Source organism: Taudactylus pleione, unplaced genomic scaffold (assembly GCF_031769625.1).
Source record: "Taudactylus pleione unplaced genomic scaffold, aTauple2 ptg000522l, whole genome shotgun sequence".
NCBI classification, from domain to species: Eukaryota; Metazoa; Chordata; class Amphibia; order Anura; family Myobatrachidae; genus Taudactylus; species Taudactylus pleione.
Window position 1 is genome coordinate 217,586 of NW_028284924.1, and position 16,904 is coordinate 234,489.

The 16,904-nt window shown below is 49.0% G+C and overlaps 1 protein-coding gene across 1 annotated transcript in view; it reads right to left on the reverse strand.

Annotated features, from left to right (window-relative positions):
* PTK7 (protein tyrosine kinase 7 (inactive)) overlaps positions 1–16,904 on the reverse strand; it is a 79,561-nt gene that overhangs the window by 19,887 nt on the left and 42,770 nt on the right. The window contains exons 14-18 of the mRNA XM_088450693.1: positions 9,495–9,689; positions 9,268–9,408; positions 8,765–8,997; positions 7,112–7,186; positions 290–441 (exon numbers count right to left, since the gene is read on the reverse strand). Of these exons, the coding sequence (XP_088306819.1) occupies positions 290–441; positions 7,112–7,186; positions 8,765–8,997; positions 9,268–9,408; positions 9,495–9,689 (796 nt within the window). The remainder of the gene's footprint in view (positions 1–289; positions 442–7,111; positions 7,187–8,764; positions 8,998–9,267; positions 9,409–9,494; positions 9,690–16,904) is intronic.

Below are 16,904 nucleotides of genomic sequence, written 5' to 3' on the forward strand. Positions count from 1 at the left end.
CTCTAGGTAGTAAATCCTATAACCTGCTCCAGTCATCAGTACAAATAATACAACCAGCAGCATAGCATCCCCCGCCAGTAGCACTACTAGAGTCCTCCAGGAATACATGGACCCCTGGATCGGCAACTTGCCCATATTTTGTGGTCGTCTCATAACTAAAAACTCCATTATAATAAGTTATAAACCAAAAAACAAAACAAACACATGCACCTTATCTTTTATAAACACACAATCACACCGGTTCATAGAAAGTTACCCCTCATACATGTCCTGGCTCTATGGAACACACCTGTTGTACACATCCTTGTTCAGCCCCAAGGCGGACACTTTCACTACACGCTGGGCACTCACAAGACAGTTCCGAGCAGCCAAGTCCTTGTGTACGAAGCGACTGTTGGACAAATGTTCCATTCCCTGAGCTACCTGTGAGCACAGCGACACCTGCAGAGGAGAGAAATGGCATGTAACGCACAGTACTAAGCCTTGAAAAGTGATCAAGTACCAACCAACCAATCAGCTCTTGCCATTTTTTCAAATGCAGTCTAACGGTGACAGGTAGGAGCTGAGTGGTTGGTACTTTAACTCTCTCCAAGGCTTAGTACATCTTCCAGAGGAGGAGAAAACAAGAGATATGGTAAGAACTTACCTTTGTTATCTCTGTTTCTACGAAGTCCATAGGGTCCACAGGGTTGACCTTGGGGTTATAGCTGGAACAGGATCCATGGGCACCACACAGTTAAGCTTTTAGCTCCCAGGATGCACTTGGGTCCGTCCTCCTCTATACCCCGCCCCCGAGCCACAGGCACCTCAGTTGGTAAGCAGCCTAGGCCGGAGGAGAATATGGAACAGAGAGAAGGAAGACTGGAACACACAAGAAACCATACTCACAGCAATAGGAGACGGAAAACCGGTGACCAGCCACACAGCCCATTTGAAGCCAGGTGCGTCAGGGCGGGCGCCCTGTGGACCCTATGGACTTCGTAGAAACAGAGATAACAAAGGTAAGTTCTTACCATATCTCGTTTTCTACTTCAGGGTCCATAGGGGATCCACAGGGTTGACCTTGGGGATGTCCCAAAGCAGTTCAACTAAGGGCGGGGACGCTCCTGTGCTGAAAGGAGCACCCGGCGCCCAAAGGAAGCATCCTGAGAGGCGAAGGTGTCAAACGCATAGAACCTCAAAAACGTTTGAATAGAAGACCAAGTGGCCGCCTTACACAGCTGAACAGCAGAAGCGCCACGTCTAGCAGCCCAAGAGGGACCCACAGAACGAGTGGAATGAGCCTTAACAGAGGCTGGCACAGGTAAACCCTCTTGTGCATAAGCCTCACAAATAACGGAACGAAGTCAACGGGCTAACGTTTGTTTGTTGGCAGGCCAACCCCTCTTGTGAAAACCAAAGAGGATAAACAAGGAATCAGACTTCCTAACCGAAGCCGTCCGGTCTACATAAATTCTAAGCGCCTGGACCACATCTAAGGAAGTCTCACCAGCTGAAAGATCAGGGGACTGAAAAGCTGGCACAACAAGGAGAAAAACCGTCTTAAATGTCAGCCACTTGAGCTCCACCGCCTCAAGAGGCTCAAACGGAGGACCCTGCAGGACCCGTAGCACCACCGCCAAGTCCCAAGGAGCCACAGGAGGCACAAAGGGAGGCTGGATCCTGAGAACACCCTGGAAAAAGGTGTGAACGTCTGGTAGTATTGCAATCCGCCGTTGAAACCACACGGACAAGGCGGACACATGAACCTTCAGAGATGCAAGGCGTAAGCCGAGATCCAATCCTGACTGAAGAAATTCCAAGATCCTAGAAACTCGGAACACATGAGGATCATAATGTCTGGACTCACACCACTGAAAGTAAGTGTGCCACACTCTGTGATAAATCCGTGCTGAAGCAGGCTTGCGTGCCCTGAGCATGGTACCAATAACCGAACTGGAGAAGCCCCGAGACCTCAAGACGGCTGTCTCAAGAGCCACGCCGTCAAAGACAGCCGACCCAGATCCGGGTAAAGACAGGGCCCTTGAGACAACAGGTCCCGACACTGAGGAAGAAGGTACGGAGCGTCGATGGAGAGGCTCCTGAGATCGGAGTACCAAGGACGTCTGGGCCACGCCGGAGCTACCAGAACGAGCATGCCGCCGTCCTGCTTGAATTTCCGCAGAACCCGAGGAAGTAGGGATATCAGAGGAAACAGATACGCCAGGTGAAACGTCCATTTCACCGACAGCGCGTCCACCAGCCTTGCGCCTGCGTCTCTTGTCCTTGACCCGTAAACGGGCAACTTGTGATTGTGACGGGAGGCCATCAAGTCCAGCTCCGGCAGTCCCCACCTGTCCACGAGTAGCTGAAACACCTCTGGGTGAAGCGACCATTCCCCGGGATGCACGTCGTGACGGCTGAGGAAGTCCGCCTCCCAATTGAGGACTCCAGGGATGAAGACCGCCGAGATCGCCGGAATGTGACCCTCCGCCCAAGTCAGGATGCGAGACACCTCCGACATCGCTGCCTGACTGCGAGTTCCGCCTTGGTGGTTGATATACGCCACCGTGGTGGCGTTGTCGGACTGCACCTGTACCGCCCTTCCGTGAAGAGCGGGGCCGGACGACTGCAGGGGTCTGTATACTGCCTGCAGTTCCAGGATGTTGATGGGGAGAAGTGCTTCTTCCGCTGACCAACGACCCTGAAGCGACAAAGAGCCGGTCACTGCCCCCCAACCCCGGAGACTGGTATCCGTCGTGAGCAGGACCCAGTCCAGGATCCAAAATGGGCGCCCCTCGACCAGATGAGCTGTCTGAAGCCACCAAGCCAAAGATTGCCGAACGTCCGGAGACAACACCAGCACCTGAGAGCGGATCCGGTGAGGTAACCCGTTCCATTCTGATAGAATCAGCCCCTGCAGGGGCCGGGAATGGGACTGGGCAAATTAAACCATGTCGAATGTCGACACCATGGACCCCAGAACTCTCATAGCCGAATGGACCGACAGGCGGCAACGGCTCAGGCAACTGTGTATCCGCAGCTGTAGGGAGGCGACCTTCTCCGGAGTCAGGAAGATCCTTTGCTGACGCGAATCCAGCAGGGCTCCCAAATGAACCATCCGCTGTGATGGAATCAGGGAGGACTTTTTCCAATTTATCAACCACCCGTGTGCTTGCAGGCAAGCGATCGTCAGGTGGAGATGTTGAAGCAGTACCTCTGGGGAGCTCGCCAGCAACAGGAGGTCGTCCAGATACGGCAGCAGCCGTACATTCTGGTTCCGAAGATGTGCGGCCATGACCGCCATAATCTTCGTGAACACCCTCGGTGCCGTGGAGAGACCAAAGGGTAGCGCCCGGAACTGATAGTGGTGTTGAAGGATAGCGAACCTCAGATACCGCTGGTGTGAAGATGCTATCGGAACATGGAAGTAGGCGTCCTGGATGTCCAGGGACACCATGTAATCCCCCGGTTCCATCGCCAGAATGATGGAACGTAACGTTTCCATCCTGAACTTGGGAACTCTGAGGAATTTGTTCAGAGACTTCAAGTTGAAGATAGGGCGATGAGAACCATTGGGTTTCTGCACCAGAAACAGAGACGAATAATACCCCGTCCCTCGTTGTGATTGAGGAACGGGAACAATGACCCCTGCTTTCAGCAAGGACTCTATAGCCTCCTGAACCTGTAACGCCTTGGTCTTGTCCTGAGAAGGACTTGTGCAGAAAAACTGGTGGGGTGGTCTGTGCCGAAAAGACAGGGCGTACCCCTGGGAGACCACTTCTCGAACCCAGGCATCCGTGGTGGTATTGTGCCAGCACTGGGCAAATAGAAGAAGTCGGCCTCCCACTCTGAGGTCCCCCAGAGGGAGGCCCGTCCCATCAGGCCGCAGGTTTATCTTCCTGCTTGGAAGAAGGGCGCCGAGCACTCCAGGCTTGCTTCTTGGGTTTAGAGGCAGTCTTACTCGCAGATTGTCTCGGGAAGGACTGACCTTTCGCCTTACCCTGAACCCGAAAGGAACGAAAAGCCGAACTCCGAACCTTAGCAGGCAGTGCCGCCGAAGGGAGGAAGGCCGACTTGATTTAGCCAGGGTGTCCACTATTTTGTCCAAGTCCGGACCAAATAGTAATTCCCCATTGAAAGGTAAGGCCTCCAGACCCTTCTTTGAATCAGAGTCCGCTCTCCAGGACCGCAACCACAAGGATCGGCGGCCAGACACCGCTGCAGCCGATACCCGCGAGGTCAGCAGACAGGCATCTAAAGAAGCTTCACCAATGTAAGAAGCAGCGTCCCTCATTTGTCCCAACAACGCCCGCTGGACATCCGGAGCGTCGTCTGGGAAGGTATCTTCCAATGCATTGGCCCACCCCTCAATGGCCTTGGCCACCCAGGAGATGGCCATGGACGGTCGGGCCACCGCCCCGGAGAGGGAGTAAATAGACTTTAAGCAAGTCTCAACTTTCCTGTCCGTGGGATCCTTCAGCGAGGATATCGACGGTAATGGTAAGGTGGCGCCCCGAGTTAAACGGGTGACATGGGAATCCACCGCCGGTGGAGTTTCCCATTTTTTACAATGTGCCTCAGGGAAGGGGTAATTAGAAGCCAACCGCTTCTGAGGAAGGAATCTCTTACTGGGCGCCTGCCAAGCTACCGCCATATGATCCGTCAACTGATCCGACAGGGGAAACACCGCAGAAGCCACCTTAGTTTTTTTGAAACTAGGAAACTTCGACTTAGGAACCGGTGCCTCATCCTCTATAAGAAGAATAGCTCGCACCGCCCTAACTAGTGCTCGCACATTAATGGACGACTTGGTATCCATTTCCTGGACCGAGGCGTCCGAGTCAGTGTCATCAGGGACCTCCCCATCATCTGAGCAACCCTCTGAGTCAGATACCTGAGCAGCCCGTGTCATGAGTGGGCGTTTTGAAATCCTAGAAGGCATGTCAGTCTGCAACATTGACTGAAAAGCCGAGGAAGCGGTGGAGGAGTCGCCATAGGGGCCTGAAAAGGTACCACAGGCTGCTGCGGCACAGGGGAAGCCTGTATATACATAGGCAACCCCGCATAGGGACCTACTGATTGAGACTCAGGAGGACTCCGCAATAACTGCGGGACACCCGGGGAATGGGGGATGGTCGGCTGGGGCAACGCCCTAGTAGGGAGAGCAGTCGGGACCGACAGACGGTCCGCAATAGACACCAGCACTTGAGAAAACATCGCCCACGGTGGTTCCTGCGCCAGAGAAGGTCTGGATGGGCCAGGAGCCACCTGGCATCGACTACACAGGCCATCCTGTGACAAATCCTCCCTATCTACTCCTGCAGAACAGCGTCCGCAGGAGGCCAACACCGGAGCCACTGAGCGCTCAACCTCCTCGTCTGACATGACAGAATATATTATATATCTGGCACCAGGGTAGAAGTAAAACGCACTCACCGGTGTGCTGAACAACAGCCCACAATATGGCACTGAGTAGCACACAACTGTATGTGACGGACCTCACAAATACGTGATCTATATAAGTGAGGTCAGTAGAAACGCCCCTCCCCCACACACCTGTAGGGCTTGTAGGAGAAGTAAAGGGATAGGTATAAGCTGACAGTAAGTAGAAAATAAGCACAGACAGGCAGCACTAGCAAAAGTCACATACCATGCAGAAGTAATACTCACTGCACCTTTACACTACAATCAACCTGCCCAGATTCAGTGTCTGGGAGGGCTATAGTGCTGTGTACGCTGTCCCTAATCAGGGGAGAGGTACACAGGGGGACCGGTCCGCGTGCTCCCTGAGATCTGCGCTGCCACTGGGAAAATGGCCGCTGGAGACCTCAGAGGAGGAGTGGCCGTGTAACTGCAGCTCAGCGACGCCAGACTGCGTGCTGAAAGGCGCGCTGAGCTGAGGGGAGGAGCCGCTGACAGGGAAGGCTTCCTCCCCTTGCTGGCCATAACCCCAGGGATGCTGGCTTCCCGCTTGCCCCTTTATCCCTGGTGGTCTAGTGGTCCCACGGGTTATGGGGGGGGCCCGCCGCCACTGCCAGCAGCCTCCGGTCTGTCCCCAGGACCGGAGGCTAAAGGACTGCATTTAAGGCATTCAGCGCGCCGCCGCTAGCCAGCGACGCGCGGCTTACCTGAATCCCCGGCGACTCCGGCAGCAGTCCTGGGAGGTAGACAGAGTCCGGCTAGTACGGACTCTGCCCTCCCGCCGCGATCCCCAGATCAGTACTGGCGTCGCGGCGCCAGTCGGGGATCAGAGCGGCAGCGTGGGCGTCTGTACAGACAGCCCTTCGCTGCCGTCTGTAGTAAAAAGAGATTAAAATAAATAAAATCTAACTTAAAATAAAAAGCTTCTGGGGGCTGCTCCTGCAGCCCCCCTGCGCGGTGACCGACTCCGGCCGGGCACCAGCTTACACTGAGGTGCCTGTGGCTCGGGGGCGGGGTATAGAGGAGGACCCAAGTGCATCCTGGGAGCTAAAAGCTTAACTGTGTGGTGCCCATGGATCCTGTTCCAGCTATAACCCCAAGGTCAACCCTGTGGACCCCCTATGGACCCTGAAGTAGAAACTAATAGGGCCCTGAGATTCAGCAATGGTCTCACCTTCATTGTCTGGTCCTCCATACACTGCACGTGGAATAAAAGGTACTATTCTTGGTCATACGGAGCCATTACTAGTAGACTACTGTATAAGTATATGAGTGTCTTTCCTGGACCCTACGCTATCAGAAGCTGCTCTCCAATTTCTCCTCACTTCCCTACTGTTACTCCCAGATCTGCTACAGAAACCACTTAAATTGAGGTTTCAGAGTAAATTTACTAAGCAGTAGGCTTAATATCCCCGCAGGATTGCAGCGGTTTCCAGGTGGGATTGCATCCCAGCAGTTTTCCAAACAAAACCGCTACTCAAGATAAGTCCATCAATTCAGTCAATGGAAAATGAAAGAGTAAATTTGTTTTTTCCCCCACTAAGGCTGACATTGTCCAAGTGAAACTGAGGAAACCATCTACTGAAAGTGACTCCACATGCGACATTCACTTACTGCCCCAAATTGTACTATCCAGACACACTTTTTTAGCAAAGTCCACATGCTCTGGTTTATGCCACCCACAAATCCACCGATTCCATCATCTCACCTTCTGCTTGGTGCTGAGAGCCTTCAACTTCTCATCTTTGCTCTTCGAGATTCGCAGGAACTGCTTCAGGTCTCCCTGGAGTGATGAACAAACACACACAAGTTATTGCTGCAAGCGGATAGAGGCGCAGGGGAATCGTGAGAAGCTGGAGGAGAACCAGGGAGCAGGCAAGGAAGGGGTTAAAACTTAGCGAAACAGATGTGACAACACAGAACGCAAACTGGACAGAAAATTTAGCATCAAATAGAGCATAATACGGAAAGTATTCTCTTATTAATTGAGGACTACAGAAACAGCTGACGATCCATCATCAACGTCATATGAAATTCAGTACTATTGTACCACTGATCAATTTATTAATGAATGACCTTTGGTAACCTAGCCTCTGTGTTTTAATGTTCAAGAGCTTCTTTCCTTTCAAAGTCCTCAAGGAAGTGGTACACTTCAAAGGAACATTTACTTCAAAAGACTTCTAGGATTAAGGGCTGAACATTTCTCCACAGGGTGGGGGGTGGGGTGTCGGATGGGGACCAGGAAAGTGACACTGGTTTACTAATTATATATTGACGATACATTCTTCATGATCCAAGCACATAAGGCTGACCACAGTGGTATAACAGAATTCCTAAATGACATTTTTTATTACATGGAACATTACTTTCCAACTATTGCTGTCATTATCCCCAATGTAAGGGGTTCAACGTATATATTTTAACATCCAAGCACTCAACAGCTTAACATACTTCATGTAGACTGAGGCGGGAAGCAAGCCTTCACAAATATTTGTATCTCCGCCAGCTATATTCGTTATATTATAAGTTTTTAAAGGATTATGGGTAAGTTGTTTAAAGTCAGTACACTCCAGGGAAGCAGTTACAAAGTATTGGGAGTTACAGAGGTTCCATGGAACAACTGCTCTATGGGATGGTGGGTAGTCAGGTAGGGTAATCAGCTTTCAAAACTCTCCAGTGATGTGGGAAGAGGTCATGAGAGAGACAGTATAAACCCCCCGTACAGGCTAGAAGTTGTCAGTTTTGGTAAAAATCTATAGATTGGCTGCACATCCCCTTTCCATACAATTCTCAGACAAAGGCTGCATGACAGAAGTATAAGTTATTATGTTATATACCCTTTTATTTTATTGAAACGATTGTAATCTTTTACTTTGTGTCTACTTTTTTTATTTCTTGTTAATATGAAGCATTGCGACTACTTTATGCCATATTAGACCCCTTCTAATGAATTCCATTGTGTTTTATACATATTCATGCACTAAGGAACGCTGGGTAACTCTACATGGTAAGGCAGAGGCTGTTAGGATAACAGTAGATCTGATTGATGTAAGTGTAGACTGAGAAGCTGGCAGAATAGAGTATGTAAGGGCAAGTGCGGGATATTACAGAGGAGATTTATCACTATATACAGGCCAGGTGATTCGGTGTTTAACCTTTGTGCATTCACATCATGCAGACTCAGACGAGTCAATCAGGTACACTGAATAAAGTGGTGTGGCAACGCCCCCCTTCAGCAAGCTCCATTTGACCAGATAATTAATTATATATATATATATATATATATATATATATATATTTTTTTTTTTTTTTTATTAAGTGATACTGGAACAATTGCACTGTGTCCACATGGAGAACGTACCAGGTCCACGTATTCCAGTATCAGGTAGTGAGGCTCAGCTTCGCGGCATTGGCCAAGCAAACGCACAACGTTATTGTGGTTGAGTTTGGAAAACATGTCCAGCTCCCGCCTGAAGTCCATCTGTAACTGCTCATCGCGGGTCTGCAAAGCCTTCACTAGAACCACCGCATCTTTTGCCCCGGAGTCAATCCCCTGAGCCTTCGCTAGAAACACCTCACCAAACTCACCACGGCCTACAGGAACACAGAAACGCCATGTGAAGTGTCAATCTAGGTCATTGGTACAGAAAGGATCTGGAGCAGGTGGGAATTTCTCCCCCTCCGTTCATCAAATACAGGCGTAAAAGGGGATAAGAGTCTATGAAATACTGAACATTCACTACAGAGAGGAGAGGACACTATTCCATTAGAGTGGAAGCAGACTCCACTATACTAATGCAGGCAGTGGCGGTGGGTGGAGTAATACAGATATTGTGGTTTGATATAGCCTTAGTACTTCCATACCCAGCGTGGTGATGGGGTGTAGGCTGGAGCGAGGAAAGTTGATCTTGTCACCAGAACTCAGTCTCTTGTTTCCTAGTGTGGTCAGTGGTACCTCCTCCTGGATCTCTGCTGTAGTCTGCCCATTCTGTAGTGTAGCAACGCCTAGAGTGAGGAGAACATCAAAGTCACCTTTGTATCTCTGCTCTCAGCCACTGCCTGACGTCATACACCCCAATAACCTCACCCACCATTCAGACACTCCATTTCTGGCTCCTCGCCCTCATTCTTGCCCATTCTTTTTGCTTTCCGTCGTTTCTTGCAGTAGAACATGAGCCCCAGCACGATGATTATGTACGCCACCGCTGCTCCCACCGACAGCCCAATAGTCTGGATCATTTTGTACGGCGTGCTCGTCTCAGATTCTGATCTCTCATTGGGCTTTTCTAGAGCAAAGAGAATAAACATTCATGTAACAAGTTGTATACTCCAGAATACCAGGGCAATGTAGTTGGTCTGTTTCCACCCTAATACCGGATTTATAGTAATACATAGGTTTTATACTAATAGCAGATCTATTCAACATGTGTCCAGGCTTTGTACACTATGGGCCTGATTCAGAGCCGCTCGTAAGCGGCCACTCGTTCGCTCCGAGCGATGTTTGCCCAACTGCGCATGCGTACGGATCGTAATACGCATGCGCGAACCAGTCAGTGTGGCCGAAAATCGTTTGTTCGCTAAATAGCGAATGCCTGCTATTTTGAGTAACAGAATGAGGCGTATGTGGGTGGTAACGGGAAGGTGCTTGAAAACGGGGAGTGGAGATCAGAACGCAGGCGTGCTTAAAGGTCAAAACGGGCGTTTTATGGGTGTGCATAATTAATACAGCAGCGTCACTGACCACGTCACTGGGTTATTTTATAGCCAGAACTGCTCGCAAATTTGTGGTAGCAAAAACCAACCCCAAGAATAGCGAGTAGTTCATATGCTGGTCGATGTACTCGATTAATCTAATAAATAGCGGACATGACGTAGGATGCGAGCGGCCAGGGGGCGTATTTTTCCAAAAAACGAAAGCAAGTTTGGTTCGCTCGTTCAGACATAGAGGCGTGAACAGACCGCAAAGAGCGAACGGATCATTTGAATAGCCACCCCTATTTTCTGGACGAGCGAGCGCTAATTGCGTCCGGCTCTGAATCAGGCCCTATGGTCGGATCTTTTCAACATATGAGCTGGAGTTTAGAACTCAGAGAGTGATCAATATACAGTGTGTCCCCGTTTTACACTAAACAACCCCCCATGTTCTATAGCCAAGTTATTTATCATGTGAATTGGGTCTAGACTGAATCTTATAACTCAGATACAAATACACATGTAAGGGTGCATTCCCCCCCCCCCACCACTTCCTTCTTGGAGGCTGTGAGGTCTGTGCAGACTTAGCGGTGTTGTCTGTCATTCACCACTGGGAGGCAGGACAAACCCATAGATAGATGCTTTAACTGGTCTCCTAGCTCTAAACCACATGCTACAATAAGTATGCATGTGCTTTGATTAGAAAACCCAGGAGGTGTCGTCAAATCCCTTAAACATACCGAGCGACTTTGGAGTGTAGTGTGAATTCCGGAGTGCAGACACTTTAAATCTGAAGCTTGTCCCCCTCTACATCTCTTGTTTAACAAAGCCCCAAAAGTCAGAACAGATGACATCCCCCTTAAGGCGTAAAACATTATTGTGCCAGAACCACCACTACTGGGACAGGCAGCCTTTACAAGTTAAGGTGCGTATCCACTAGCAGACTGTGAAACGATTGAACGATTACGACAATCGTGCAGTCGTTTCACAGTCTGTGTTGTGCCTACACTGAACGATCTGTCGTTCAGTATAGACACCCTCCCTCATCCCTGAACATTGCCAATCTATCGTTATCGGCCGATTGACCGGCATGTTCGGGCGATGATAGATGTCAAAAACGACCAGCGGGAGAGCGCATCGCTGGTCCTTTTTTACATTAAGCTGCCTGATTTGTGCCAGATTAACGAGCGATTGAACGATAACATTATCGTTCAATCGCTCTGTTTAACCGGGTAGTGGATACCCGCCTTTAGAAACCCCAACCCAGTACACCGTGTCTGTCACTAGGACAATGCAGGACTGCAGAAATCAGGGCAGTTTTCATTGCTGGGGTAGTTCGGAGTGGTGTCTGATAGAGGCTTTAAAGGGATTTGTCCAATCATTGCCCTATGAACATGCCATCAATAATACCAAAAACAGACCCCCCCCCACCCCCCACCCCCCTTGTGCTGGGTACACACTGGCCGATATATTGGGCGATCAATTGATCGGCCAATATATCGTGCCCCCGTCGGCCAGTGTGCACAGATTATATATCTGTGAACGTCGTCGTTCACAGACATATCGCATTGGCTGTGCTGCAAAGCCAATGAACAGATGTCTGCAGACATATCTGTCCATCAGCAAGTGTGTACGGGCGATCAGCTGATCGTCCGTACACAGGGGCCACGAGACGGGGAGGAAGGGGGGGGGGCGGTTACTAATTCCCCGGGTCCAGCATCGCTCCCCCTCCCTCTTAGGTCACAGCAGCCCAGCACACGCTCTGGGAGACTGTCCGAGCAGCCGGTGCAGTCTCCTATGCCAAAGGGGGGAGCGATCACGCTGATCGTGCCCCCCATTGGCTGTGCAGCGGGCTGAGGGGCACACTGCGCCCCCCTCCCCAGAGCGCAGCGCCGAGACTTTGTTTTCAAAGGGGGCATGGCCACCCCTTCCGCCATTAGGCCACGTCCCTACCCGCCCCCAGGCCGGCCCGATCCGCTGCAGCATGCAGATGGTCGTTCAGTGTGTATGAACGACCATCATCTGCAAATATATCGCTATAGTGTTTACCCACCTTTGGATTTTGCCAGATAAAATAATATTTTTCAGGTACAGAGTTTGTGATTTAACGTTTTTTTTTTTCCTAAGAAGGAGCCTTTATCTAAACGGACTGCTCCAAAATCAGTGACCAATTTAGACACAGGGCCCTGGGCCTAACTACAGTAAGGTCAGTTGCGTAGTGAAGTCTCCCAGGCCTGACTTCTTCAGCAAGCCAGCTGAAAGGCAGTTCTGGAAAGCCTGTCCAAAGCAATCGGCACATTCCCATAAACAAAACCCAATCTGACCAAATGGACAACCAAAACCTACGCTACACACATGGGAAGGTAGCACAAAAAAGAAAGTACATGGCGTCAAGAAAAACACAATAACTAAGAATGAGAAAAACTTAATAAAAACAGAATAGTAAACAAAATAACTCGCAGGAGTTTTAAAAATAGTATAAAAACACTGTCCTAGAAATAAGATACAACAATGCTATTTGACTATGCAGTTTCTTGATATAGTAACATATAGCACACATACATTAAATATATGAAGATCACCGCAGTTCAATTCAATAAGTGGTAGCTGAAATAAGCAACAGGGCGTAGAGAAAGTCAATATTAAATGTTATTTATTCTTAGTTATTCTGGTTTTCTTGACTCAAGTGTTTATAGGGCCACCTAATTTCTTTTACTACTCATTTACTGTGAGAGGATTGGCATTCCTCTTTGAAGGTTTAATAGCTGCCAACCTGCATAGAGTCTACTGTGGACTTAATACTGTTTGGCACCAGGATTAATGTGTTTGTTGTGACACATGGGAAGATCCCTTCATTCCTGGCAGGACCAACACGAGTAAAGCTACTTGCAGTGGTTCAGAGCTAGGAGGAGTAAGGGCTATTGGTGGTTTGGTGGCGAGAACGTTCCTCTCCACTGATTTTTCTTTTGTGTTGCTCCAGGTAGGAGTAAGAGTTAAACTATCTACATCTTGTCCTGTCTACCTAAATGGAGATGTTAAAGACACCTCAGTTTTTTGAAGGAACATTACACAGGGTGGATCCAAAGACTAAATAATAATGCCAAATAATTTATCTATATACAGTGTGGCCAGGAAATAATGCCAAATAATTTATCTATATACAGTGTGGCCAGGAAATAATGCCAAATAATTTATCTATATACAGTGTGGCCTGAAAATAATGGCAAATAATTTATCTATATACAGTGTGGCCTGGAAATAATGGCAAATAATTTATCTATATACAGTGTGGCCTGAAAATAATACCAAATAATTTATCTATATACAGTGTGGCCTGGAAATAATGGCAAATCATTTATCTATATACAGTGTGGCCAGGAAATAATGCCAAATAATTTATCTATATACAGTGTGGCCTGAAAATAATGGCAAATAATTTATCTATATACAGTGTGGCCTGAAAATAATGCCATATAATTTATCTATATACAGTGTGGCCAGGAAATAATGCCAAATAATTTATCTATATACAGTGTGGCCAGGAAATAATGCCAAATAATTTATCTATATACAGTGTGGCCAGGAAATAATGCCAAATAATTTATCTATATACAGTGTGGCCTGGAAATAATGCCAAATAATTTATCTATATTCAGTGTGGCCTGGAAATAATGCCAAATAATTTATCTATATACAGTAAGGCCTGGAAATAATGCCAAATAATTTATCTATATACAGTGTGGCCCCAACTTATGCCTAATTATCTATATACAGCGTGACCCCCAACTTATATATAATCTATACACAGTGTGACACCCCAATTTATGCGTAATAATCTATATAATATAATATATAATAATCCCCCAATTTATGCCTAGTTATCTGTATACAGCGTGACCCCACAATTTATACACAGTGTGACACCGCCCCCAATTTATGCGTAATAATTATCTATACACAGCGTGACCCCCAATTTATGCCTAATTATATATTAGTTGGGGGGGGGGGGGTCACGCTTTATATAGATAATTAGGCATAAGTTGGGGGTCACACTGTGTATAGATACATTATTCCGCATAATTTGGGGGGGGGGTCACGCTGTGTATAGATTATATATTAGTTGGGGGGGTTACGCTGTATATAACAAGAGATATGGTAAGAACTTACCTTTGTTATCTCTGTTTCTACGAAGTCCATAGGGTCCACAGGGTTGACCTTGGGGTATAGGTTGGGAACCAAATCCGGGCACCACGCAGTTAAAGCTTTTAGCTCCCAGGATGCACTTGGGTCCACTCTCCCTATAACCCCGCCCCCCAGCCAGAGGCACCTCAGATTGTAAGTAGCCAAAGGCCGGAGGAGGAGAGAAAAAGAGAGAGAAAACTGGAACACTCTAGAACCATACTCACAGAAAAGGAGACGGGAAACCGGTGACCAGTAACACAGCCCATATGAAGCCAGGTGCGTCAGGGCGGGCGCCCTGTGGACCCTATGGACTTCGTAGAAACAGAGATAACAAAGGTAAGTTCTTACCATATCTCTTGTTTTCTACTTCAGGGTCCATAGGGGGTCCACTGGGTTGACCTTGGGGATGTCCCAAAGCAGTTCAACCAAGGGTGGGGACGCTCCTGTGCTGAGAGGAGAATCCGTCGCCAAAAAGGAAGCATCCTGAGAGGCAAAGGAAACCAATGCCTAGAACCTTAAAAAGGTATGGACAGAAGACCACGTGGACACCTAGTAAGGCAAAACAGCCGAGGCGCCACGACGAGCCGCCCACGAGGGTTACACGGCCCGAGAAAAAAACAAGCCTCAAAGACAGAAATGCCCACCCATGGGTAGGCCCCTGAGGAAGACATACGAGGCCATCCAGTCAACATTTCATTATAGGCCGGCCATCGTTTCCTGTTAAAACCAGAAACCGCAGACCACCAATAAGGAGTCCGATTACCATAAGGAACTTGAACGGATCACATAAAGCCAAAGAGGCCGGACCACAGTCCATGAGGCCACACCAGCCGAGAGGACTGGGAACTGAATGGCCATACCATAAGTTCCAGAATAATATGGAACCTAAAAACCACTTTAAGAAGAAACACAGGGCGAGAGCAACTCACACCCTGACATGATGCCCTCCAGAAGAGGGAGCCACATGAGAACGCTCCCAATTCAGACACTCTCCTGGTTGACTTAAACACCCTGAGAGAGAGAGAGAGAGAGAGAGAGAGAGAGAGAGAGAGAGAGAGAGAGAGAGAGAGCTTAAACAATAGACCATGTAATGGCTATCACAACCAGCGGTTCCATTGACTGTCCCCGGAGGGAACAAAGAACCACTACTAACTCCCCAGGAGTCCCTAGGGAGGACAAGTGGAGACATAATCCAGAAAACACTCCAAAGGATGAATTGGATACCAGAGCGGAGCAATTCCATATCTTAACCATACCGACAGTGTAGAGATCCGCACTGTCAGGAAGGCCAGGCCAAGGGTGAAACCCAAGCCAGCTGGAAGGAATGCCAGAATATCTGGAAATCCTGGACACCGGAGGATCGTATCGACAGGTACGATACCATAAGAATTATGTATGCCACAGTCCGTGGCAGATCCCAGCAAAGTCTGGCCTATCTGCTCTAAACATCTCAATGAAGACAGAGCCAGGGAAGCCCGAGGACCACAGTAGGGGCGCAGTTAAAGACAAGCAATCCAGATCCAGGGAAAAACAAGGACCCTGAGACAACAGGTCCAGATAGTGAAGCAGTAGGAACGGAGCATCGATGAGGAGACTCCGAAAATCTTAGTACCAGTGATGTCTGGGACGACCTGGAGCCCCCAGAAGGAAAGCCCCTCCGTCTCGAATTAAACTTCCGAAGACCTCGAGGAAGAAGGGAGACCGGAGGACACAGGTACACAAAGTGGAAGGACCACTTCACTGACAAAGAGTCACTGAAGGTAGCTTCAGTACTCCTAGAGCTGGACTGTAACACCGGTAATGTGTGATCGAGTCAGAAGGCCATGGGGATCAATCCCCTCAGGGAGGCCCCCTCTGCTCACCAGGAGTTGAAACCTCTCTTGGAGAAGAGACTAGTCCCCGGGATGCACGCCGTGACGGCTGAGGAAGCCCGCTTCCCAATGGAGAGCTCCGGGAATAAACACCGCAGAGTTGGCCAGGAGAAGACCCTTGGACTATGTCAGAATGGGTGACATTCTCAAGGCACCGTTGGAATCTGATTCAGGGATTTGAGACAGAGTATAGGCAAAGGAGGACCAGTCGGTCACCGCCCCAAAAAGAAAGTAGAACAACCAGTCCCTCACTGAGATAGTGAGGTTGGCCGAAATAGCTCTGCTTACCACAAAGACTGTATAGCTTTCTGGGATTGTAAGGCCCTGATCAGTTCTGAAGAAGGGCCCGTGTAACAATGCCTGTGAGGAGGCTGCATGAGCAATGAGAGGCCGTTGAGAATCAGTACCTCACTCTGGAAATTCCCCAGATGTAGACCTGTCCCGTCAGGCTGAGGGTATATCCTCAGGTGTAGAAACAGGGTCGTCCGGAAGTCCAGGACTGCTCGGTACTGGATATGGTGGCCCCCATGGAGGCCGACAGCCTAGGAAAAAACAGGCCTTTAGGCTGACCCTGAGGACAAAAAGACTTAACAGAGTTAGTCCGAATGTAGTGGGAGTAGCTAAAGACGGTATCTCCCCATTAGTGATACTGCCAATGATGCAACGATCTTGTCAAGGTCAGGACCAAACAAGAACTTCCCCATGGAAGGAGTGTGCACCTCTGCTTTCCCATAACGCAGCCATAGGGTACTGCGG